Raw genomic sequence first — 27165 nt, forward strand, 5'->3', positions numbered from 1 at the left:
AGGAAAAACTCTTTCAGCCTGAGTAGCACGAGCTCTGCCACCCTTTCCGTAGTGCAAGCGGGATGCTGTCCTCTTAGCGCTGCTGTTTCGGCCCCGGTGTTGAGTCATGCAGTGGAGATATTTCATCCTGCACATGCCTCGGCTGCAAGACCACGGATCATGTTATCACTTTACAAATATAGCATATTAGTACATCTGGAAGGCTAGTCACGCTGCGGGGTTCAAACAGGTCTGACTCACCAGAAGCTATGTTGCTGCTATAAACAACCTCAGCGTCCCAAATTAAATAACCGCAGAGTACACTCAGGAGCTCTGGACACTCGTGTGCTTTAGTGGTAGGTAAGTGACAGTTTTGCTGATTATTGCATTTCTTCAGTCAGATTCAGGGCGGGTCAAGGTGGGAGTGAAAGTGAGGAGTTGTTATCAGGGCTTCGTTGCCACGATCGCACTATGGGAGTTTAAATACTAATGTACATGGGAAAAATTGCTGAAACATAGAGCATTAATCCAAAGTGACATGTATGCTGGCTGTCTCTAAAGATAGTTAATCAGATTCACCCCATGTGTAATTCTTCTAATCTAAATACATTTACACTCATAACAAGTCCAAACTTCGTAACGTAGGAAAGCTATCAAGACTCCAGCTACTCGCTCGCCCAGTGACTCAGTTATAATAAACCCTTGCTATTACATCTCAAGGACATCTGTTGGTGTGAGAATGATTTTCAATAAAAAAATGCTTGGAGTCATTGGTCGTTTATCTTTGTTATCTGTCAAAATTTAGAGTGGAATTTAAAAAGAGTTATAGAAGTTCAGCTTCTGAAGGCCACTTACAGTTAATCTAGCGTGGTATAGGAAATCTAACCTGCTAAATCTTTTGTGATCAAAGTCTATCATCTACAGTCAAATATTGTCATTGTTGTTGTTGTTGTTGCTACTACAGGTCTTTATAGTCTGTCTAGCACCGGGTTATGAAGATACTTGTTACTTTCTGCAGGCTAAAAGGCTAATAGGAAGCTCTCCTCCTCTCAGTAGTAATTTACTCAGGACTCTTGCAAGGATCAGAGATGGATGACAGCATGCATTACCCAAAGAGACAGATCTTACCTACAAGTTTCATCCACTTGGCTCCTCTCCGACAGCAGGTGGAGATGGAGAACTATCCCAAGGAGGATCTCTAGCTGGAAGATGTTGCCCCATGCTGCTTGTGCCTCCCCAGGTTTCATGGGAAGGCTAAGGCCACAGGCAGGCGGGAGGGCTGGTGAAATACATCTGCCACCTTATGGCTTTACAATGGGGTTTGGACCACTCTAGCTCAGCTGATTTGGCTGCTGGAGTGGAATAGTTGAAAATACCATCTTCCCTTGCTTATCTGAATAGTGCATCCTTCTTAAACCACAGAATTTGACTGCTTAGAAACTACCTGTGAGCATTTTGCTTGCCATATGAGTGAAATAATCTTGTATCTAAGATCAGAAGTGACTATGAGGATTGATGTCATAGGTCAAATGTAGGTTTTTGCTCTGCTTCTGCAGTAAAGGAAGATGCAGGTGATGCGATTGGATTCTTCTCTGATCGTTGTGAGGTAAATGTGCCCAAGAAGAGCATGTGACCAGAACTGTGGCTATTCTCAAATAGGACAGGTAGCCCAAAATAATTTTTAGGATGCAGTCACTTATACAGATAACTCCTCTGGATATCACAGAGAAAGGTGACAGTGGCAGCCCCAGAACCTGGCAATGGCCCGGGTCCACTCTCCTTAAGATGAGTGAGAACAAGTCAATGAAATGTTCTGCGAAAAACACCTGATGCCATAAAATAGGTATGAGAAACCTGAGGCCTTAATTTTCTGCTTAATTAAGATCATCTGATTGTAGTCAGAAGCCTCCATTTTTTGTTCACTGACGCTATGTGTTTTTATTTGCCGTGGGTCTTTATATAACTGGGGTTTCTCTAATCAGGCGTAAACACATACTCTAGCCTTTCCATGCCTCTGTTGCCGTCACAATTATTTTTGCCTGCAGACTACAGCTGCATTCATAGATTCAACCGTTTTTAAAAACATGCAATGCAGTTCTGAGGTGCTCATTTTTCCTCTGACAAGAAGCAGCCCTAAAATGTGCCCCGGTTTCAAATACTTTTCCGTACATCAGGCTTCTTTCAATCTCATGAGAGTTAGGCCTCTCTTCAGTAATGCCGAGCAAAAAAAGAGCCTGGGATTATGTCACAAATATCAGTCCGGTGTTTCATTAGCTACATTGTCAGCAGAAGAATCACTTTGAATAATTACTCAGCTCACTGAAGGGCTAGGGGAATACATCTGTAATAAATCCCCTTGCATATGTAACATCTATCATGCTCGATAGCAAACATATTAGGGCTACAAGAGTTGAGGAAGTATAAGGAATATTGTAATTCAGCTGCTAATTAATCCATAATTAAAGACCTAATTAATGAATAACCCTGTGAAAAAATGTCTAAAAATCAAGATGTGAAGACTGCAGTGATAAAAGGGAGTCTTGTTTGGGAGGCTGGTTAATTTACATCTCCAGTAAGAACTGACTAATGAAATCTGTCAGTAAGACATTGTGCTGCAGCACTGGACAAAGAGAAATGTGCACATAAAAATATGTGGAAGCCAAGCTCAGGCTTTGCGTGTCTATATTCACACATCTTTTTAAATTTTTGATGCTTATAATTATTCCTACCTGAAGTATGAGGAGTAGGTTAAGAAAAGAAATCTTTACAATATTGGTATATAAACAATGCAAAAGGTATTTATTTGAGTGTGAAAGAGACCAGCTTTTGTTCTTAAAAGCTCCTTTTATAGAATGACTATGAGCAGGAAACTGAAACAGAACTTGGCTCATCAGACCATTTAGGGTTAAACCCTGCGATACACAAAGGCACTAATTTCTGAAATTAATTTCGGTGAAAGCTAGACTAATTAATAGCTTGAAAATGTCATTGTTTGTCTGGGTTTGTTTATCTAGGAGCAGGCTGACTGAGACTGTGTTCTTGAGAGAGTGGCAGGGAACATTTCAAACTCCCAAACCATCTGGGCTCGCATCCAGGTGTCGGGACTGCGCTCCCCAGCCCTGCAGCAGCCTCTTCCTTTCCTCTTCTATTTACTCTGTGGTGCAGCAGTGGCGTTTGCCGGATCTGCGCAGACCCAGACCTTTAGGGGAGCACCCCTTGCGGTCTTACACACACGCTCCCTGGGACCCAGAGCGCATGCATACGTGATCTGAGTTACCATCTGATTTGGATTCCTGACCTGAAATGCTGCCTGGCGAATCTGTACATCTGGCAAGCCTAGCTACAGGTGAGCTAGCAAAAATAGCAGAGCAGATAAACCCCTGCTGGCATAGAACAACAAGAAATTGTTACTGGGAGCAAAACTAGAAAGGGAAGCATGGCTCCCTGCTTTGCATGTCCTCTCCCCCTCCTACAGTGGCACTGTAATGCGCTGCCTCACTTACAAGCAGTGCACAGTTAGCACAATAGAGTTGTATACTATGAACGTTGTCACCATTTCGGTTGCTCTTTCAATCACAGCGTGTTTCTTTAATTTAATCTTTCCTCAATAACACAAAAAAGAATGTGTTCTGCTGCTATCCAAATGTCCTCCGAATTATTTAAAGACGCTGAGATAAATGACTTGATCATTCTAAATCACGCACTGCGTGAGAGAGCTTATTTCCTAAGGAATTATTTGTAAGATTGGTAGGAAACATGTTACCCACATTTTCACCCTATGCAATCCTGCCAGTAGTATTCATAAGAGCACAGCAGGTCTCCCAAGGTGGCTACCTGAAAGAAGAAAGTCTCAAGTTAGCAAGACTGCTGAAAAAATTGAAGAAACAAAAACATTAATTTTTTGGTAACTCCTGCAAAGCAGCAAAGGGGAGTGTACAGAGTGCTGTTAATGAGGGCAGCCAAGCTCCATACAAGCTCTGGAGGGCTGTAACACGCTAAAATTGGCTGTATTAGTAGTATCAAATCTCTGCTGGACATTTTCCAGACTCAGGAGAAGACACAACTCTTGCTCTACTGAAGGCACAGAGTACAAGCAACATGGCCAATGGTAGCACGGATGAGAACTATGTTCAGAAGATGCTAGGATGTAATACGATACAGGCAATACAATGTTAGCTTATGACAAGTTGTCTTCAATCCACTGTAGAGGACCTCCCAAGACAGAGATAATTTCAGTAAGCAGGGAGGAGCTGTGGCAGTGCTGTAACCAAGGGGCAGAGATGGTGGTGGCTGCAGGCAGCAAGGGAGCTTAGGAGGCACGATGCTAAATACCTCTCTCCAGTCTTACTAATGGGTTGATGTGATCTTAAGTAAGTATGTGCTTGTAGCAAGAACATGAATAATAATAAAGAGTGTAGACATTACACGGTAGATAGATACCTTCTTTTTCAGTCCGTAGTTTTTCAGCACCCTGCTCGACAGGTTCCTGTATATCATGAGAGCTCCTTGGTGTGCTTACCATGCAAAGAAGAAAGTCTGAGGTAGGTGCTAGAGATGTGTGGGTACCTTTAGGTGAATTTTCACAATAAAATAAAATAAAGGATGGGATAAAAATAATCAATGCAGATACTTAAGCAGATGCTTTTACTAGCAGTAACATTTGGCATTAATGTTCCATCATTTCAATAAAACGTATAAGTATCTTCATTTAAATTTTGCTCTTTTGCCACCAAAACCTCCAAATGCTTACGTGCGTGAGTATCTTTATATACATTACAGCTCCCTTTGATTCTAATGGGCCTATTTATATGTGCAGTTAAAAGAATAAAAAGTTTGCAAGACTGTGAAGAAATACTGTTGTGCTCTTTTTAAGACTGTAAAAATAAGTCTGTAAAGGCATTTGATCTGTTCCCATGCATATAGAGATAGCATCTGGAAATCAGAGAACTAAAACCAGATATTGAGAGTAAAACAATAGTAATGTGTGAGCAAGCACTTGTTATCAACCCCAGCTAGCCTGGGGAGGTGGTAGTTTATTAAATTAACCTAGAAGGAAGTAAAGATGGGTTTAAATGGTGAGGTGGAGGCTACAGTAGGTCTAGACTAGAAGTGCTGGTGAGAAGAGGGGCTTGTGAAAGTGTGGTAGTGAAGGCTTTGGATGTTATAAACACTGAAGCTGAGAAGAGATTGTAGTATCTAGGACTGAAAGTACAGTCCTGAGTGGAGACTATCAATTCATGGCTGCTTGCTTTAAGGTGCAGAGAGAGGAAAGGTAAGCGTTAAGGATTCTTGTATTTTACTGATGAAAGCTGGGGCAAGGCTGCAGATGAGCTAGACTGTCAGCTGAGGAAGAGAAAGTGTTGTAATGGCTATAGGGCTGACGGGTTGTAGGTTGTTGTTATTTTATATATATATGTGTATTTTTTTTGAGTAACATATGGAGAGAAAGAATGAGAGAAGTGAAAGAGGACTTCTGTATCTTCACAATTAGTTGAAGTTTCCCTATCTTAAGCTTTAATATTGCTTTGCCAAACAGTGCAAATGCTTATTCCTATTGGCTGTTACTATCAAAAAGCCCTTTTTCTTTTAAAATTAATTACTTAAATATGTGCACTACTTATAAAGACAACCTCATATATAATGTGTACCTTTCTCTGAGGGGAAGATCTGCAATACTTTACTAAGGATAAACTTTTTAAATCAACTTTGCTTCTGAGCTAACTATTGCAAGAAAGAGTTAGATAAGAAATCAGTCTGGCTTCCCAGTATGTTACTTTTTAAGGCTATCGATTAAGGTCTTGCAGATTACTTCTCTGGAGGTGTAAATGGCTAGGGATAAGATTATCTGCTCCCATAGACAGGCATACAGAGAAATGTTTTTTCCACAAGTAATTCTCTTGTAAAAGGCATCTTTGCTTTCTCTTTATGTTCCTGAATCCTTCTCTCCGTGGAAAGCACTGTGCTTTCATTATCGTACGTTACTGAAGAGCCTTGCTTTCGTGATCCATCTCACTGATAACTCATAAGATTGAATGAACATTATAACAATGCATCATCTAAGAAAGGTGTGCTGATGATTAACAGCATAATTTAGATGTAGATGTCACCCAGGGAAGATGGCATTAAGCTGCAAACTCAGCGTAGCTGTAAAATAGGGCTTTGCAAATGCTGGTGGTGCTTGCTTCTGTGGTCAGGACTTATCCTTAATAAAAAGAAGGTGGCCTATTTCTTGGATTCGAAATAAATTCAGTGTTGTTTTTTTTTTCCCTACTGCTTTGTCAGTGGGTTAGGTTAAAACTCACAAGTATGACCAAAGCTTGATGAGCTGATGTGAGTATGTGGTGTGAAAGGAGCAATGCCGACTAAGGATGGGTAAATGGGGAAGTCAGTGCAGGAAGAGGACTGACGTAGGTGAAACGTTAGCAGAGGGGCTAGACGAGATGACCTCCAGAGGTCCCTTCCCACCTCAAAAAGTCTGTGATTTATGATAATGGGTAAGATGCTGGCAGTGATGATAATCTTTGAGGAGCCTAAGTGTGGGAGGGAAGTCAGGGGTGGGCTATCAGTCTAGTGGAAGGAGGGAATAAGCTGGGAAGGAATCTATAACGAGGCATTTCTCTACCCAAATGTAACTTCTGCCTGTGACTGATAGATCATAACTTTGGGTTTCCTGCACAGCCTGAAGCTGATGAATGAAAAGAGCTGACTGCTGTATGTGAACTTCAACAAATATAGCCTTATGTGTTGCTAGACACTAAAATTAGCATTGGTGACTGCTTCCTCTGTCCCAAATTCTCACTCTGCATAAGTAAGCACCCTGAAGGACCTACACTTAGGATCAGATTAGTCTAATTACAGCCTGCTTGCCAGGGCAACATCTTATCAGGAAAATGTTTGCATTTGAACTTTAGGGAAGGTGGTTTTGTCATCATGCTGGATTCTTCTTGCCTTTGTTTCAGACCAGGATATGAGGAAGTAGCAGCCCTGTGAGGTTTTCTGGGTGACCTTTTTGGAGTTGTAGATGGCAACAAACTTTAATATTTGTCCTGCTGAATGACTTCTAATACTTTCTCTGCCATGTAGTCTGATCAGGATTTGTGGATCTATTTGCTCTGAACAGATTAGTCCTGAGAAGTTATGACGGATACCTCTCACCTCCCACCCATGTTCTTCTTAAGCCTGATTTTATAGTTGAAGAGGAAACCCTGATGCAGTCTAATCCAATATATGGATAGAAGCCATACAAACTTTTCCATCCTCAGTGTCTAATAAATCAGTGTCTCAATAAAGAACAGATGACTTAACCTGGGAGACAGGAAGATAGGGAACAAGTCAAGGAAATGGAGTACTCTCACACTTTATTCAGACTTTCTGTTGATTAAGGCCATCAAGCTCCAATAGAGGTCAAGTATCCAGCTGCCACTTCACTGTCTCTCAGCAATTCAGCTCCTGCAATAGCTCTTCTACCAAAACATGTTGCTATGAATCGGTCTATTAAAATGAATTAAGTCCCACAGAGCGCCTGCTGGTCTGCAGCTACTGTGAGGGGTCAGTCCTTGCCATGGGGTTTCTCTACCTGGGCAGTGGAGGACAGTGTTTTATTTTAGATGGTGAATAGTTTCCTGTAAATTAATGGTGAACTAAGTTTCAGGATGGTGCATCTGATTACAGATACGCTCCTCCACCATAAGTAAGGTCACTGTTCTCATTATATTGCTATTAATGGGGTTTTAACTCTGCTGCTGTCAAGAGCTGACTTGAGGTATGCTGGGAACTATCTGTAGTCTCATTGTTAGGGCTTGTGAAGATAAACAAGCAATGGAAGCCACTTTATGAACAGTGAAGACTGCAGTTTATATAACCGTCCTAAGTTATAGAAGATTTTTGTTGCAGGAGAATACTGGTCTCAGACCAGTCTCAGTGCCGGTATTTAGAGGCATTTGGGATGTTTCTTAATGAGATTACAAATAAAGAGGACAAGTGGGAACCTTTTCTTTGGTGTACATCTGCATAATTATTTTTAATTCGGTCTGTGGGGTGATGAAGAGGAGGGTGTTTTGCTTGCTCAGAAGGGATTATTCCTTTGTGTTGTATTTGATAGATTTATATGTGAGGAGGAAAAGGACAGTTAACTTCCTCCTCTGTCTTATGACAGAAGAATAGATAATAAATGGCCCCAATGCAGGGATACAGAACTTGATAAAAATGATCAGAGTAAGGTCTGAGGGAAAAGTAAGAGCTAAAAGCTTAAAAATACCCAACAAGGCAGACTGCTTTTTCAATGATCTGTTGACATTCCAGTGGGGCTTTCTTCTTTTCTTTCTCATTTTTTAAGCTAATAAATGGTATAGTAAAAGTGGCATCTAATGAAATCTTAAAGCTTAGGCTTAAAATGATTTCCCTTTTCTCTTTTTTTTTTCTTGATGGGAGAAGTTATTTTTAAAAGGCTTCATATTTCTGTTTTGTATGATTTCTTTGTGAAGTGAACCGGTTCTCAGTGAATCATTTTATGAAGACGTGCACATGACAGAAGTCCTATATGGATAACCTAGCTGCATTTCACGATAAAAATTGGGTTAGAATAGCTACATTTTCACCAATGACTCCAAGAGTATAGTTTTTACCTGTTGCATCAAGATTTATATCTGTGCTTGTGTTAGTAATCTAGTAAGTAGTTTGCGTCCTTTGTTCGTATTGAAGCATTGCCACAGATGGTTAAGGGACACCTTACTGCACACAGTCACACAACATGTAAATCCAAGGTCTTCACCTCTTGCGATTGTTAAAGATACCAGTTTTCTTTTTTTTTTTTTTCTCAAGTAAAAAGATAGCGCTCACATCTGCTTAAGTTTGAGCTTAATAGTTTACTGCTAAAGGGAATGGGAATTTTGTCACTGACTTCAGTAGAAGCAAAGTACCTGCAAGAAGTTTGTGTCTTTAAGTAGATAAAGGAAATTTGGTGACTTAGGCTTCGGTACAGCTCAGTTCATGGCAGCATGGCAAAGACAGGCTCAAGATCATCTAGTACTTTGGTAAGCCTTCAATTGCTGGAAGGTAACTATACATACTAACAAATGGAGCTGGGTTTCACAAACCCTATAACGTTATCTCTGCAATAGGTGAGTTATCACTGTATGTTATAGAGCTGGTCTTTCAACCCCTTTCACGAATAAGCACCTATTTATGCAGACAATTCCAGTGAAACAGGATTGCTTGGATACCTAAAGGCCAGTATGGTGAGACTAAATGCTTTTGCGTGCTTTAAGATGAATAGTTACTCTGAGGTCTCATTTTACTAGTACTGTTAGGTGAATTGTTAAAAGTTCTTTTTTTTTTTTAAATAAAGTCCTCAGAGCTATTTTCATCAATGATTCTTAACCAAGTTCATATTTCTTTGTGGCTGTGTCTTTACCTTGGAAAGGGAAAAGTGGATGGACTCTGTAAAGCTCAACAAATGCTTAACCTTTGCCATTGATTTTATGTGGAAGCCAATCATATGCTACGTTTATTACTGCAAGCACAAAAACTTGGACAAATCGGGTAAGATGGAAGGCATATATTTTGTTATTATTTCTTATGAATTTGATTTTTTTTCCCCAGATAAGATTAATGAAACGTAATGGTGTTCAGCTCTTTATTTTCTTCATTACTTCTTTACTGAAGTGCTCATGATGGCCTATTATTGCAGGAGAAACTTAATGTCGACAGCATGGGACATCAGGTGATAATATTTGACTTTTCTCTCATAAGAGGACTGTGGGAAACTCGAGTTAAGAAGAACAAAGAACGTCAAAGGAAGGAGAAAGAAAGATTAGAAAAGAGCTCATTAGAGAGGTAAGCCAGCTTTTTTTGTTGTTCTTTTTAACCGAGTCTGTTAACAAATCTGTTAATAGCACTGCGTATAGTCAGGTGATTCAAACTTTAACTTACTGGGTTTGGTTTCTTCATTTCTTGCTGCCTCTCCTCAAATTATTGTAGGAGAAATGAGGCAGAAACTATGCCTATATTCCATTAGTCTCTACACTTTCCTGTGCAGATTGTGATATATTAAAGGTGTTTTTCACTGTTCTACTGTGTAGATCTAATTTGAAGACAAAAATAATGTACTTTGTACTCTTACACTTTTTATATGCAATATGGAACTGTTTCTTATTATGTAACTCATGAAAATATACTCAAAATTCTGTACTAAGAAATACTGTAAGTTTTTTATTGAGCTGACGGGAGAAACAGCAAGGAATGAAATAGACACATACAATTGCCCTTAAAAAGGAAGAAGAAAGCAGAACAAAAGAACTATCAGAGGAGTTTTCTCTTGCCCAAAATATTAGAGAAGCTTGAATATAATGCTTGCACTTACTATGTTATTGTTTTTATTATATTTTATTTATGGCTTGTTTGAGCAGTATTGTGGTTTCTTCATGTTCCTCCCCATTAGAGACAGTGAAATATTACACCGTGCTGGCAGTGTTAGAAACATATGACTTACCGTTTTTCGTTTGTGAGAAGAGAGCAAAGTAATTAAGAAAACACTTTCTATTTTAAAACTGAAGTGCATAGGGTTAAACAGCTGCCCTGGCTGAAGGGCAGCACTGAATCTGGGTGCAGTGCTTTGGCTGGCTTGGGGAACCCCACTCGTAGATACACTGACCTTGCAACAGAGCTCCTGGGCTAAGGGGAGATTAGCGTTAGTATAAAGTCTGACCTCCTTTATTACGTTGCCTTTAAAACATTTAATGTCATAGTTTTGATTCCCTCCTCCCCTACCCTAAACCTGCATTAAAAAATAATCTGAGCAAAAAGAAAGAAAAATGAAGCTTTTCTCCTTCAGATTAAATTTGTTAGTAGAGGTAAGCTTTCCCTCTGATAAGGGCTGAGGGGTAGAGAATGTTTATTGTAGTGTTACCCTTATGATGGAAAAGAAAAGCAAAAGGATTACTGGGTATGGTTTTACCAGATCCCCAAAAGATTTTTGCTATCCCAGAAGCTAATGCTAAGAAGCGACTTTGTTTAATTTTGTGGCAGATAAAGCAGAAGACTCTGCATTCCTTCTCCGTGTCAGCTAGTGGCTTTTGGTGTGCAGCCGCCTTTGTAAAAATACTTTTAGGAGGAAAGCATGGCTTCTAGCAGTGCATGGGCACCTGCAGGTGTGAAAAGGCAATCTAGCAGAGGTGGTTACAAATGCCAGCTTGTCTCTGCCATGTTTTTGTTGGTCTAGTGGTACCAGACATGACTTCTAACATGACTACTACAGAAATACTGTACATAGGGATCTTCTGTTTGCAGGAGGGAGCCTATGCCTGTCATATGCTCCAAGGTAGCTATTTCTAGCTCCCGTGTCTTTTGCCTGTAGCATTGGTTAAGACTCATAACTATCTCCTGAGCTGTGTTTTTTGTAAAAACAGTACATTCTCCCTGCCATTTTCATCTGTGGTAGTTTATTTCTAGCCACCCCTTTAGGTAAAAGCATGAAGCTTGGTGGCCTGTTCCGCCTTATTCCGTTAATGAGGTCAGGATATGAGGCAGGGAAATATCAAGTTGCAAGTGTGCTTTCAGCATTCACAAAGGCATTTTTTTTCCTCCTTTAGCTTGCAACTTGCATACAGTACCTTGTCTTGCTGCACTTCTCCATGCTAAGCAATAAGGTGCCTCTCCAGTTACTCTTATTTCTTTTAGGGTTCCTGGCGTAAAGGATGATGTACACCAGACTTTGGTCTTGGCTATGAATGATTAGTATTTCACTCACTGAAATTAATGGCAAAGTTCATGTTCATTCTGATGGTGTAGGCATCATATAACAGATGAACCTGGTAGAATAATGATCAGAGTCATAAAAATGTTGGTAATTAAGTGCAAAATTTATTTTGAGGTATGCAGTTATCACTAGCCTTTAGGTCCTAAAGGTCAGATCACAAGTTATTTCTTGGATACTTCTCAGGGCTTTTGAAGGTAGGATATGATTTTGCTACTAGCTAACTTGAAAGTATAGCTGAAATTTGTAATTATGATTAAATGTGTAGCAGATACAATATCTCTCTGTAGAAATGCATTTCATTATTTCATGGAGTTGCAGGTGTGAGAAAATAATGGTATCCTATTCAGTGATTAAAATCTTACCACTCTTGAGTAGGTTCACTGATATCAGTGCTAGTACTCACTGTCAATTCATGATGAATACGTATTTTGGAAAGGATTCTAACCCAAGATGATAATTCCAAAAAGATATTCAAAGAGGCAGCTTCCCAAATTGAGGACTGTGTTATAGCATTTAAGATTCTAGATATTTACCTTTGCCAGCAGCTGGAGTGAATTCCCAAGTAAGGCTGAAATTATAATACGGTTTCTCTGCAAATACAACTAGTATAACAGATGAGTGTGGAATCTGGCTTGCTGAGACTGCGGCTTTTTAACAAAAATCCTGTTTTCCTCAAAAAGGCTCTAGTTCACTAATGCCCTTGAGAGCATGCAGTTCCTCATCAGTCCCATTGCAATGTAAAATGACCCGGTAATGTGCAGCAAAAGGTAGTAAGTGTTATTTGAGGAAAAACTGCCAGTTAGTCTTCAGAGAATTTTGCTTGTCTTGTGGCAAGGTAATTTAGTTCATGGAGGTCAGTAAACAGTCACATGTAAGAAATTTCTCTTTTTTAACTGAACTTTACAAATAAATGCAAAGCTTGAACTTCATTTGTATTAATAGTGAGACCTTGCAAAGATCTGGGGAATTTACAGCTTCTAGAACAGATGTTTAAACAGCTGGCCAGTGAAACCTGATTCTAGAGAACAGTGTACTGAGACTATTGCAAGGCGCTCATATCTGCCTCTTAAGATATGAGCACATTGTTACAAAAATAACCCCAGAACAGTGCAAATTTACCTGCATATGGAAGTCCTCATTATAGAAAGAAGTTTCCTTATAGTGCAGTTTTGCATTTCATCTTTTAGATTCTGGTAGTGCTTAACAGTCTTGCATCCTGATATCCTGCATGCTCTCAGGCTAACTTGAGGTGATATGTTAAATTTCCCCATTAATTTTTCATCTCTACTTTTTTTTTTTGGATGAAGAAGGAAGGTAAAACTTACAATTTGTTAGATTTTTTTAGGGTGGGGGTTGAAGGATTGAAATGTGTTTGCCTATTATTTGAAAGGCAGGTAAGGTAAAATTAGGGCTGAGCAATTAAGCAATCAGTAAAGGGAATGTCACAACCGTTTGCCTGGATTAGCTGTCTAAATCTTTGCTGTGAAATGGCACAGCCTTCCCTATCTGCTAACCAAACATACAGGAAAAATAACAGTTCTTCCAGCTGCATGCTCCAATGTGTCTCTTCTCCAAACCTTTCCTCTCGAGGGCTGGCTAACTATATGTGTGCGTGTTACTTTCATGAATTATGCACTTCTTAAATGTTAAAAGTCCAAATAAAAGTTTGATTTTATAGGCAGAGAATAACTTTTTTCCTTGAGAGTTTATGTCTTTTTTAATAAAATAGCTTTGTCTCTATTTCTCTGTCAAACTTTAGTGTTGTAATATATTTGTAGCTGAACTAAGATTTTATTTCTGATGTTTATCTTTATTCCCCTCATCAAAACCCAATTTGGAAATTTTTCTGAGCAAGCCTAAATCTCAGCCTGGGAGCTCTTAGCCCCAAACACAAATATTACAAAAATTATGCATAACAAAGTTGGTGTGTAATCTGGCAGCAGTTCTGCAGCACTAGTAACTGCTTGTGTTATTTTCCTTTTGTTTTATGCATTTGTGCATAGAGACCTTGCCTCTAATATAATGAATACATGTGGGCTGAAAGATAAGAGCTGCTGCTCAGCCACAATCCCTTATAACCCGTGGAAGAGCCTGACAGATGGGCTGAAATTGAATCAGTGCAGTTGAAACTGGGGGGAAATATTATTAGTCTGTCACTGATATTAGTCTGGGCCATGCACCAGTTTAACGATGTTGCTCTTCTGAAACTTCCGTAGCATTACTGATCCTGTGTGGCTTGTGATTCTGATTTAAACATCACTCAGGAGTACTAAATTGATGTCATCAAGTAGCGTCCTGGTTATTTCTTCCCTCCTGATTTGGAGGAAACAGTGCCATCTAATGAAACTTCATTCCCTTACTTAAGCTGCTTAGCTTTTTCCTGAAGACCTCCTGATCAGACATTTAGCAAAGCAGAAGGAAGAGCTATTTATACTTTCAAAGAAACACAAATACTCCCTCAGGGATGACTCAGTCCTTACTAATAAACTTTTTGTTTTCCAAGCTGGTAACTCCTTTGAAGGGTACAATCACTGAATTTATCCTACAGTAATTAGTTGCATCAGGTTGATTAGATCTGTGATATTGTTGGAGAATCTAAAAGGACAAGCAAGGAGCTCCCATATCCTCATAAGGAAGTACTGATTTACAGCCAATCTTAGTTATATGCTTTAAAATATCTTTGCTGTAGATATACTCCAATAGTGATGTAAGGTTTGAGGAAAGATTACTGGAAGACAAGTTCATCACTGCCCAAACCAGAAATAATTGAATACTCTTTCCCTGCTGATCCTGCTCCATATCTGCAGTATACCTTCTTGAGAGCTTACTGAAAAATAGCAACTTATTGGGCTTTAGTGAAATTTTAATAGCTTGGCAGAAATACTTGGCTTGCTCTACATCATTTAAGGTCTATTTTGGTGAAGTTGTGCAGGTGTACATTTGTCTTAAAGATATAAAGTTACCTTGTTTGGCATATACCTTGTTGGACAAACATCAGCAGATGTACTCAGCCTTATTAAAATTAGTAGGACTATTTGCATGATTGAAGTTGAAGTACTAAAATAGTTAGCTGAACTGGAACATGAGATTTCATCTGGGTGCCATATCCAGAAAAAATGTTTTTCATATGCATATTCCCACCTACATTAGGCTTAACTAGACTGAAACCTATTTCTTGACTGTTGAAAGTGATAGTTCTTTCTTTAATAAGCCTGTATATGCTTAATCAAGCTCTGGAGAAAGATCAAACTATTTTACTGCTGAATGGTTATAAAAAGACAAACTTCAGGAAGGTTGTGGTTTTGCAGCCTACTCATTTTTCATATGTGAAAATATGTTCCTGGAACGTCTGGGGCCTTTAAAGTGCCAGGACCAGAAATTAACTTTTTTAGAAGAATATTAGCATATTCAAAGGTTGCTTTTATATGTACATTTTTTCTAGTTTGCCACACTGCTTTAGATGTCTTTTCTGCCTTTCCTGAAGACTCACGTAATAGCTTTTACATACCAAAACTGTGGTGGTAATCCTATTCTATTTGAGGATTACAACTAAAGGAAAACGTAATGGTCTTCATTTTCATAGGATTACTTAAAAAAGCAACATCAGTTCCATGCAATGGCAATGAGTAGATAAGAGCTGAGCAACAAATGTGGCTGAAAAGATCCCTTTTCTTTGATCTCAACTGTAGCATGCAAGATACAGCTTTGTAACCTTTGTTTAATGGTCTATATAAGCTTGTCTACCACAAGTGTCTCAGCGTTTTCCTACTGGCATAAGATTAGAAGAACATACTGACAACACAGCCAGTCACTGATTTATAAGTCATGCTTCCCGGTCAGGAAGCCTCATATCGATTCATCTGGTTAGTGTGTACCCCCTGGACACAGTGCTGTAGCAAGTGATTAGACCCTCTGCCTTTGGGATATATCATGTTTTTATTCTAACACGTGCTATACACAATTAGGCATCTTTGCTCTGTTATTAATTCACTTCTCAGCTGTTTAAAATGTACTTGTACGTAGTACTTGGTGACCATAAGAGAGCATTCTTGAAAAGCTTAGAGCACGTTGCCGTAATTTGATGTATGAGTAAAGAAAAAATCTGATACAGGATTTTTACATCAGTGTGTGATATTCATGTTGGCTTCCTCACCAGATTTAATTTTCAATGTATATCTTTCTTTTGGGATCAATATTTCAGTGATTGATTTGCTTAGTAGTTTTTTATATGTATTTTATCTTATTTGACTAACAATGTATCATGGCCTCCTGTATTTTGTACATTTTATCAATAAAGTGTCAGAGTACAGCTTATTTTTTCATCTTTAATATTCCTCCCTTCTTGCCCTTTTCCATATCCCCTGCTGGGAGAGAGTAAAAACTTAGATCTCAGTCCTTCCCTCTGTGTATGTCATGTTCCTGGGGTCTACCTGACACAGCCAGCACTGAGGTGTAGTACAGCAGCTCAATGTCTTGCTTTTTGGCTAGAGTTAGACTTTTTGACCTCTTCTTTCTGTCTGTTCAATTTTCTAAGGCTCTTGGAACTTATACTGCGAGGAACGATTCACTCATTTCTTTGGACGGGTGAAGAATGGTGAATATAAAGAGCATCTTGGGGTGAAGCTTTTCCAGTGCATTGAATTATGCATTGAAATCAAATGTTTAATTCTTTGGTGGAGAATAAAGGAATTCTAAGAAATGAGAGGGCAGTTCTGCAGAGTTAAGCTTCACAGAGGGACAGAGAGGCAGTATGTGAAGGGCTGGAGGAGGATGTGAGAAATAGCAGTACAGTAGTGGCATGTAAAGGATTATTTATAAGATTTTAGAAAATGGAACTCCAGGGTTTCGGTCCTTTTCAGTTTATGCTTTTGAATGGTTCAGATCCTTTTGTTATTCTCTTCCTTGGGGATTTTAATTCACTTTTTTCCCTCCCACTTCACTTCCCACCTACATCTTACAGTAACAGAGAGCGTTTATAGCTAATTAGCTATGCTCCTTGGTAGAAGAGTTTTAGAAAACAATGTGTAGGTGTTTTGGGCTTATTTAGTTTTCTTATACTATATCAAAATGTTATGTTCTAGCTTTTCCTAGTGACCTCTTGCTATGGCATTGTCTGCCCTCTATTGTGCTAGTGATGTCTGGGGTTCAGATGACAGATTGAATAAGCAGCTTCAGCACTATAAATTGAATTGGCTCAGGCGTCAAAGCAGCTGAAAGAGGTGTTTCAACTTTCATGGCTCCTAATATGGAAAATGCCGTTATCTGATGCAGGCTTCCAAGCTGCAGCTGGTGGGGATACCCTTTGGTAGGGCTGTCAAGGGCAATCAGGTGCTCTGCCATCTGTCTCCTGGTATTAGATGCGGCATGTTGAAGGATCATGAAATGGGCTAAACAGCTGTCTGGTCTAACCTGTTTTCTTGTCTTTATTATATCAAATAGCTTAGGAAAAGAAATCAAGATGCTGCAGGTTGGTGGTGAGCATCTCCTTTACTCTTAGTTACTGAAGCCACCTAGCTTTGGTACCCCTCTAGGGACCAAAGCTAAGCTTGCTCAACCTGTTTACGATCTGCCTAATCTTGTTTTTTCCCTGAAATCATTTATATTTCAGACTCCTATGACATCAGGGTGTCCACAGTTAGGCACCGGGAGAAACTAGGAGATCTACCACTCTTCAGATATATATATTTTTTATTCTAAAGCTTCCTCTTTAGACGCTAAGTATAAGAAAGCCCTCCAAATGCTTACCAGTAAAGAGCAGACTGATCTCTGTAATGAATACTGAAACCAAGGATGAGTGTCACTTTTCTGCAGCTGAAGAGCTTTTTAAAACATTCTTTTACTTCTTTTACTACTCCTTTCATACCTTGATAAGCTATCATTCCCACCATCTCTGAGAGGCTTCCTGCTTCTGTTGCATTAGAAATCCTTTTTCCTATTCATTTGTGTATCTGCAATAAGTGACTTCTCTTCACTTGGCTTTTTGTGGTTTTGCATTTAATTTGTCAGAGCTTACACTGCCTTTTCATTTCTTCATTTGGACATAAATGCCATTTTCTCTTTTTTCTTTTCCTACTTTTTGGAAGCGAGGGGAGAAAGAGATCCTTGTCATGGTTTTGTTAGAAAATACTTACTCTGACATTGCGTTGTCTTCATGGAGTCTGCTGGTGTTTTACCCAGTGAGCAGCACTTCTTACCAACTTTTTAAATACAGTTTGTCTTCTAAAACTGAATGCATTTTAGAAGACTTTTATCTTGTTTTCTCTTTATAGGGGTGCTGCACAGGAATACAATGTAGTCATTAATATAGAAGGGGTCTTTTGTAGTGCTGTGATGAACCGTGTATGGTTTGCCACTAGAAACTAAATCAAGTTACAGACTAGTGACTCTAAACAGCCGTATATGATTTCCAAAAGTGTTGTATCTGCATCATATTGAAATGTGATTTGTGTATGGATAACTGAAGTCTCCCACTGTTGCTGTGCTCTCCGCTTCTGAGTATCTCCAATTTCCCTAAGGTTTCTATAATCATCATAATTCACTGGGCAGTTTACAGCTCTCTCCATAATACTCTTCCTATTTAAGCATGCAGTTTTGATCCCTAGAGATCAAAGTTTATTATGATAATATAGAGTCACAGAGTCACAGAAACACAGAACAGCCAGGGTTGGAAGGGACCTCTGGAGATCATCTAATACAATTCCCATGCTCCAGCAAGGTCCTCTAGAGCACATTGCCCAGGATCACATCCAGGCGAGTTTTGAATATCTCCAGCGAAGGGGACTCCACAACCTCTCTGGGCAACCTGGGCCAGTGCTCAGTCACCCTCACAGGAAAGAAGTTTTTCCTTATGTTCAGACGTAACTGCGTGTGTTTCAGTTTCTGCTTGTTGCCTCTTGTCCTGTCATTTGGCACCACGGAGAAGAAGTATGGCCCCATCCTCTCAACGTCCTCCCTTCAGATACTTGTACACATTGATTAGATCACCTCTCAGTCTTTTCTTCTGCAGGCTCAACAGGCCCAGCTCTCTCAGCCTTTCTTCAGAGGAGAGATGCTCCAGCTCCTTCATCATCTTAGTAGCTCTGCGCTAGATTTGCTCCAGTAGTGCCATGTCTCTCTTGTACTGGGGAGCCCAGAATTGGACACAGGACTCCAGGTGAGGCCTCACCAGGGCTGAATAGAGGGGGAGAATCACCTCCCTCGGCCTGCTGGCAACATGCTCTTCCTAATGTACCCCAGGATGCCATTGGCCTTCTTGGCCACAAGGGCACATTGCTGGCTCATGCTTAACCTGTTGCCCATCACTACTCCCAGGTCCTCCTCAGCAGAGCTGCTGTCCAGCAGGTCAGCCCCCAGCCTGTCCTGGTGCAGGGGGTTCTTCCTCCCTAGGTGCAGGACCCTGCACTTGGCTTTTGTTGAACTTCAGGAGGTTCCTCTCCACCCAACTCTCCAGCCCGTCCAGGTCCCTCTGAATGGCAGCACAGCCTTCTGGGGTGTCAGCTGCTCCTCCCAGTTTAGTATCATCAGCAAACTTGCTGAGGGTGCACTCTGTCCCTTCCTCCAGGTCATTGATGAATATATTGAACAAGACTGGACCCAAGACTGATCCCTGGGGGACACCGCTAGCTACAGGTCTCCGACTAGATTCTGCACCACTGACCACAACCCTCTGAGCTCGGCCATCCAGCCAGTTCTCAATCCACCTCACTGTCCACTCATCTAGCCCACACTTCCTGAGTTTACCTAGGAGGATGTGATGGGAGTCACTGTCAGAAGCCTTGCTGAAGTCCAGGGAGACAACATCCACTGCCCTCCCTTCATCTACCCAGCCAGTCATCCCATCCTAGAAGGCTATCCTAGAAGGCTAGAAGGTCAAGAATGATTGTCCCTTGGTGAATCCATGCTGACTACTTGTCATCACCCGCTTGTCCTCCACATGCTTAGTGAGGACCTCCAGGGTGAGCTGTTCCATCACCTTTCCAGGGACGGAGGTGAGGCTGACAGGCTTGGAGTTTCCTGGCTCCTCCTTCTTGCCCTTTTTGAAGACTGGGGTGACATTGGCTTTCTTCCAGGCCTCAGGCACCTCTCCTGTCCTCTGTGTCCTTTCAAAGATGATGGTTAATGGCCTAGCAATGACATCCGCCAGCTCCCTCAGCACTTGTGGGTACACCCCATCAGGGCCATGGATTTGTGCTTGTCAAGTTTGCCGAAATGATCTCTAACCTGATCCTTCTTGACCAAGGGAGAGTCTTCCTTTCTCCAGCCTTCCTCTCCTGTCCCCAGGGTCTGGAATTCCTGAGGACTGGCCTTAGCAGGAAAGGCTGACGCAAAGAAGGCATTCAGTATCTCTACCTTCTCTGTATCCTTTGTTACCAGGGCACCCACTCCGTTCAGCAGCGGGCCCACATTTTCCCTAGTCTTCCTTTTGCTAATGAGGTATTTGAAGAAGCCCTTCCTTTTGCCCTTAATAGCCTTCCTTGTCACATCCTTGCATACTCTGACAACATCCCTATATTCCTCCCACGTAGTCTGTCCCCTTTTCCACATTCTGTGTACTTCCTTCTTCTGTTGGAGTTTTGCCAGGAGTTCCTTGCTCATCCATGCAGGTCTCCTGCCCACTGTGCTGGACTTCCTACTCAGGGGGGATGCACCCGTCTTGAGCCTGGAGGAAGTGATACTTGAATATTAACCAGCTCTCCTGGACGCCCCTTCCTTCTAGGGCCCTACCCCATGAGATTCCTCCAAGTAGGTCCCTAAAGAGGCCAGAATTAGCTCTCCTGAAGGCCAGGGTTGCGATCTTACTTAGTGCCCTGCTTCCTTCTTGCAGAAGCCTGAATTCCACAAAACTCCACAAAACTCCACAAAACTCCACAAAACTCCACAAAAGTCAAATATGACATAATATATGCCATCATTGCCCATCAATACATTCTGCTCTTCAGCTTCTGACTTCTACTTTTCCACAAGTGTCCAAAGATTTACTTATTTTCACCATATTGTGAAGATGTTTCCTGTACCTAAGTTTGTAACTGGTTTCCTGTACCTAGGTTTGTGACTGATTTAAAACCAGACATTGTTTCATATGTCTTAGTTTTTACAGTATAGCATTTTAGAGAACTTCCCATGCTTAGCTGGGAATATATTTACTGATTTTGTTACTTCTTACTGGAACTTTGCAAACTTGCATCTGATTCTCTTTTCTAGGATGTACCATTTATGATTTCCCCTAACAGCACATTATTCTGAACTTTGTGCCCTGCTGCGTCTGTCAGTTTTCTTCAAGGCTTTTGCTTAAAATTTCTGCCAGAGGGTGGGGATCGTATAGTTGAATCTCATGTACAACAGGAACCTAGTATTCAAAGAGTAAGATCAGATTTATGAGGCAAGAGCCTCTGCAGAGTCTTATTTTTGGTATAAGTAAGGCTTGCTTCAGTTAATCAGCTTGTTCCTTAATTGACTAAGCTGAAAGAAATCTCTCTCAAATTAAAGCACATGCTTTTAGCACTGCTTAATTATGTCAAATTAAATTTGCACCTGAAGTTATATGGATGAAACTTCATCCTGGAGGTGAGCCTAAAGTTATACTGGAATCAGAATAGAAATTAGTTGGCATGTGATAACTTTGAACTTTTTCCCCCTAAGATGGTATTAGAAGATAATATTTTAAAAAATGAAAATAGATTGTTATCCTTGAATAAGAGAGGGAAGGAAAAAGGAAATGTTTCTAACACCTGAGCTGCTAAAATAACTTTTCAGATTGGAAAATTCTGCATATATCACCAGGTCCTTTTTTTTGTACTTGTTCAATGTCAATCTATTCCCTATCCTGTTGAAATCAATGGCATAACTCGTACCACTTTCTGTGACAGTGGGCTCAGTCACTGCTTTTCTGTTATTTCCTGGGTGTCACCATATTACAGTCACTAAATGAAATCTTACTCACATCTATATGTCAGCCCAGTAAATCTAAGCATGACTCCTCAAATGCATTAGTTCTTTTAAGTGGTCAATACATTAGATGCATGATTGTATTTTTTAATTCTTGTGGGAACAAAGAACCAGTTTTAAGACTCCTGTACCATATTGTTTCAGTTGATTCCTGAAAGCCCTTTTTGGCCCTGTTTCAGAATAAAGCAGGAATGGAACTTCATGGTAGAGTGTCGGAAGAAAGGCATCCCGCAATCAAAATACCTCAAGAATGGCTTTGTAGATGCTGATGAGAAGATCTTGGATAAGTACGGAAAGACTCCTCAGCTCCCGAAGCGGCGTGCTTTGGCAGATGAAATAGAGAAGGAAAGAAGCAAGTTTATTTTTCAGCTTTCTGGAGAGCAGTGGATGGTAAATATAATGGAAAATACATTTTTATTGTTAAAGAATTTGAGTGGCTTAGCACTGTAACTTTTAATTCCACAAAATTTTATTTTAACAATGGGTATGAAACTAATGGTTTTTCCCAGTGTTAGAAGTTACAAAAGCATTTCTTATTGTGCCTTGAACTAATAGTTTAGTTTTCAAATATATTTATTTTAAATTCTCTCCTGAAACATGTAATTTAGCCCTTACAAAAATTACTGGTGTGAGCAATCACATTGCAACAAGATCTCTTTCACTTAAATTCCCTGATGAATGGAAAAAGATGAAAGTAATATTCAGCGTTGGCTTGTTGATGTCTTCGACTACTTGAAGATCTGGTGGCTTGCTCTAATGGTGTGATAACTTTCTTTTTTTCAAGCTCTGTTCAAATCAAAAGTAACATTTGCATCAATCCATAATGGACTAGCAAAAAGAAAAAAAAAAGTGCTTAGTTGTGTTTTATATGAAATGCCAGTTTAGAAGTGAGCTCATTTGAAGTTCCACAAAAGGGAGGTTAGAGTTGGTCTGAAGCTTTTTAGACTGTTAAAGCTTCCACTTAAATGTATTTTGAATACAAGATACTTTATTAAGGAAAAAGTGAAATTATCATTTTGATTTTTTTGTAATTTATCATTTTGAAATAGTCTTTTGGGATCATTTTCATTACAAAAAATGCAAGGAAAAAAGGTCAATCAACAAAGTGTCTCAATTTTAGTAAGACAATTATTTTGATTGACCTGAGAAATAATTTTGTTCCAAATTTCATCTCACATAAAGGTGGCTTTTTTTTAGCTTTAGTCCTTTTCTGAATAAACCAAATAATTGGAATTTTTTGGAAGACAGAAAACCCTGGCCCTCATCCAACTTTAGTAAGGAGATAATTTCTTCAACTAATGCCAGTCATCCAAGTGGTAGGATTGATTGCTGAAGAACTAGCACTTCTCAGCTTCCAGAAACTTTTGATATTGGCAATAAAATTATCTAAAGTTGTGTAGTTTTATACTGTACACTTTCCTGTATTGTAAGCTTTGTATGGATGTTTGGAGGAAAAAAACGAGATTTTAAAGCTCTTTAGACACTGATGTTGTAGCACCTGCAAATATTTTCAGTGCAGAGGGGAGGAGGGGGCTGAAAGCTAAAACTTTTCTGTTGCTTTATTTCAAATTGACATACTGAAAGATTAAATCGAGGGCAGGATCTCATTGAAGAGACACTGGTCTTTAGCAGCAGATTCCTACCAGCTGTGCTCTATGGTTCTTTCTCTGTCATGGGTGTACTCAGTTGGTTTGCCTTGTTGTTCAGCTACAACTTGATTACAGTGAGCTTCTCATTTCAAAGAAATAGGGTCATGTAGTTCGCAGGTGCTTGAGGATGAAGATAAAATCAAAGCAGTTAATTCATATGCCTTACTTGGAGAAGACCCACCCTTCCTCAAGGTCAAAGAATGCTAGCAGTCTCTAAACAGCTGAAAATTGTCAAGTGCGTTTTCACATTTTTAAAAATAAAGTTCTACAGGAAGTATGTTTTCCCTCGTTATAGAAATTTTACAAAAATTATAGTGTTAGTTATACAAATCATACCATCTTTTTTGCAATTTATCTCAACTGCTACTTGCAAACCAAAGGCAGAATCAGCCATGACTCTTTTTCCTCCCCCACTACTCTCTCAAGAGAATGCATTTAGGCAAAATGTATTTGCAGACTATATAAGCAAATGAATTAAAAGATGCACAGGCTGATAATTAGCATGTGAAAAAATCTGTGGATATGTGACAGTTTTCTTAGAAATTCCTGTATGCTATGTAGTCAGGAGCTGTGGTAACTTTGCACGGAACTACCGCTACGAGGGGAAGTTGGGAAGACCAAGCACTTGGACATTAGGAGATGTCAGAACTGCGGTTGCCTGTGCAGTCAAACTGGTTTGACTGCAGCTTGGTTTTCTGCTCATTGGCCCTGTATATTTGCCAGCAGCAAACAGCAAAGCTCTGTGAAGTGTCCGTCTGGGAACTGGCTGCTGAATCCACTATCTTACTTGCTTTTAGCTGATAAGTGTTTCTGTTATATTTCCTCTTTCTTCTCATCAATGAAGCCATAATGTATCATCTCGACAGTTGATAGCTAAATCTGAGTAGGCTGCTGGTATGACTTACAGATTTAATTTTAAGAATTGGGCCTGCTTCTGGCCTCTACCAGTTCTCTTCCTGCACACTGTGAAGTTAAGTTTCACAGAGGAGTAATTCCCAGCTTACGGAGTTTGCAAGATCAGAATAAGTGGCTTTACAATATCCTTCTGATTGATAGGTCTCCACACAGGCACTTTTTGGCATTTTCTCCAGTAGCAAATGCGTTAACTCCACAAATGAACTAATGGAGATGTTTGTGAACCTGCAGTCGGTTAGAAAGGTAGCTTATGTTGGGGACCCGTCAGTGCCAATGTTGTTTCACTGGAGGTATCACAGACATGCCAGTGTCTCATATTCCATACCTGTGCAGCATAGCAGTGAATCCGGCCTGTTGATTCCAACTTGCTGAATACACGTTTGAAAATGGGCTTCATAAAACCTTCTGTTGTATACTGAGATAGCCAGGACAACTATTTTGATAATCAACTGGACAGTAATTTTTTGGGGAAATAGTCTTGAATCTGCTTCTGAAAACCTTTTGCAATGGGGGAAATCAGAGCGGATCACACATTTTGAATTGCTAATAGCAATTCCTTCCTTCAGGACCTCTTTACCACTTTTGTTTCACCTCAGATGTCACTGATAATGTGTTTGCATTAAGCGGACACTCACTATTCCTTTCAGTTGTAAAGTAATTATTTTAACGTATCTGAGAAGAGGTGAAGATCAGATAATGAAATTTAGGTTAGCTAGACAAGCACAGAATACTAGCTAGAGAAAGCAGGACTTGGTTTTATAGTATCTGAATTTTTAGTATATATATTCTGTGTGTGCAGATCCATAATTCCTTGTGGATCATTAATTCTTTCTCATTATGGTTCACTTTTAGGCCAGTTTTTTGAGGCATGCAGTGTGAGCCTGTACACATCTTAAATCAATGGTTTTATAATTGTGTGATTGCCTCAACTTAATGGGATTTCTTACGGTGGTGTAAGGAGGATCAGTATCAGGCCTTTACACTTGAACTTATGCTCAGTGAACCTCTCTGAATCTGAAAAACTCTTCATGTAACTTGCTTACTAAGTTGATGGTACCTCTCCAGAGTGGGTAGCTTCTGGCTGAGGATAGTGGTTGATAAATGCAGCGATGAAATGATTTTATCTTTTTCAGTCAGAGCTGCACTTGGAAGAGATTATGTGATGGCATCCTTAGTGTTTGGTGGTCCTTGACACCTCTTTTGTGTATCAACCAAATATTTATGAACTGAGGATCTGCATCTCTGTGTGGTGCATCTCTGCCAGCTGGGAACGTGTGGACAGCAATGAATTAAGAAAGCCAAGTATTTATATTTAGCAGCTGAAATAAAACATTAGGAAAGAAGAGGTCTTATGGTAACAAATGGGCTAGTCTCTTAATGTGATGGTGTGAAAGAAGTCAGGCTTGTCTTTTCACTTTATAAAAACAGGGCAGAACCCAGTGGTATTCCCCTCTGCAGCAAGTCTCTTCAATCCTGTTGTGTTTGTAAAAACCTTGGGACTTGTCAGGAGGAGAAAGATGCAATGTGCCACAAGTAAGTTGAGGTTCCCCAGGTATGTTTAAGAAAACTTTCTTCCTCTAAGAGTTTTCCAGGCAAACCCACCATAAAAAGAGGCTGTATAAGGACTTTGGGCTCCTGAATTGTAAATTTAAATCCATTGCCTAGGAGAGAATGGTAGAGAGTTGATGAAACTCTTAATTGAGATCCTTTGTACATGTAAACATGTACCTACTAAATTAAATTAGTTCTTCAGAGAGATAGCAGTGCTATTAGAACTGAATGAAATCTGTAGCAAAATAACGCCATGAATATTCATTTGAATTTTTAAATGAATTTACTTTGACTCTGTTTTTTCCCCTCTGCATGTTTGCTTCCTGCTCCTAACTAATGAATGTTTATTCTCTGGTGGATCAGCAGACTTAGAATGATTTTAAGAAAATAATCAGGAAAAGTAGGCTTCTGAATCTGTCAGTGCTGGTAAATGAAAAGTGATAATGTTCTCTCAAAGGCAGAGCAGGGCTTGGTTCTTGGCTATGTCGCTTTACTGCAGCAGAGAATCTGGATCCATGCTTATTTTAAAAAACTTTAATATCAGATGTGCACAACACTTATGGATGAGTGACTGTAAAATTATTACTAGAAAATCATGACCTTATTGCATATCATTTATGAACAGAAAAAGGCAGTAAATTAACGGAATTACTCATTTGTATTTATTCTCCCAGTTTTACCGTCTAACATGCTCTCTTTTCACTGAGAGCAGAGAATTTCCATTTGTTATTTGCAACTGTGAATGACAGTGAGGAATCAGTTTGCCACAATAGGTCAAGCAGAATCACTGTGCTGAACAGATAGAAAATCTGCTGCACACTTATTCTCTTCCAGAGGTTGCCCCCCCCCCCCCCCAAAATTTATAAGATGCTTGACCTAGTCAGGTAATAGAGATGGCCCTGAGTCTTAATAGTTTTGGAACTGGCTCCAAACTTTCTCAGAGATCATAGATTTGAATCCAGTGTTTCCTTTTGGCCCATGATAGATGAAATTACGGAGCTGAGATAAGATACAGAATTGAAACTTCTCAGAGCTGAATGCTTTGATCATAGTTTTAGCACAGGCTTATGTCTAGCAGGTAAATCTCCTAATTAGAAATAGAAAAATTAGCAAGGGTTGTAGCTTTGCTACTTATTGCTTTTTAATAGTGTTTTTTCCCCCAAATCAAAGGAGTTTGAGGTATTGTTTTCCTGTTAAAGGCAAAAGACTGGCTATCCTCCAAGTGTCAGTCTTCATGGAGTAATTTATCAGCAGGCTACCAGCTTTAGCGTGACAGCAGAAGATTACAAAAGAGCACAAGGGAATCAGAGTAAAGCAAACATAAAGCTTGTGCAAATTTCTGTTCCCATCCCTAACTGGTTTGTAAATGAA

At 39.8% G+C, this 27165-nt stretch overlaps 1 protein-coding gene across 2 annotated transcripts in view; it reads left to right on the forward strand.

Annotated features, from left to right (window-relative positions):
* The window catches only part of LRRC2 (leucine rich repeat containing 2), a 190059-nt gene that overhangs the window by 131568 nt on the left and 31326 nt on the right, over positions 1-27165 (forward strand). Inside the window, exons 1-3 of one of the 2 annotated variants that reach the window (XM_068928709.1) lie at positions 9187-9519; positions 9668-9813; positions 21824-22069. In XM_068928709.1, coding sequence (XP_068784810.1) covers positions 21881-22069 — 189 coding nt within the window. In that variant the 5' untranslated portion in view covers positions 9187-9519; positions 9668-9813; positions 21824-21880. Of the gene's footprint in view, positions 1-9186; positions 9520-9667; positions 9814-21823; positions 22070-27165 lie in introns of those variants that run through there. The other variant, XM_068928708.1, reaches the window with a different exon arrangement.

The sequence above is a fragment of the Struthio camelus genome, chromosome Z (genome assembly GCF_040807025.1).
Source record: "Struthio camelus isolate bStrCam1 chromosome Z, bStrCam1.hap1, whole genome shotgun sequence".
NCBI classification, from domain to species: Eukaryota; Metazoa; Chordata; class Aves; order Struthioniformes; family Struthionidae; genus Struthio; species Struthio camelus.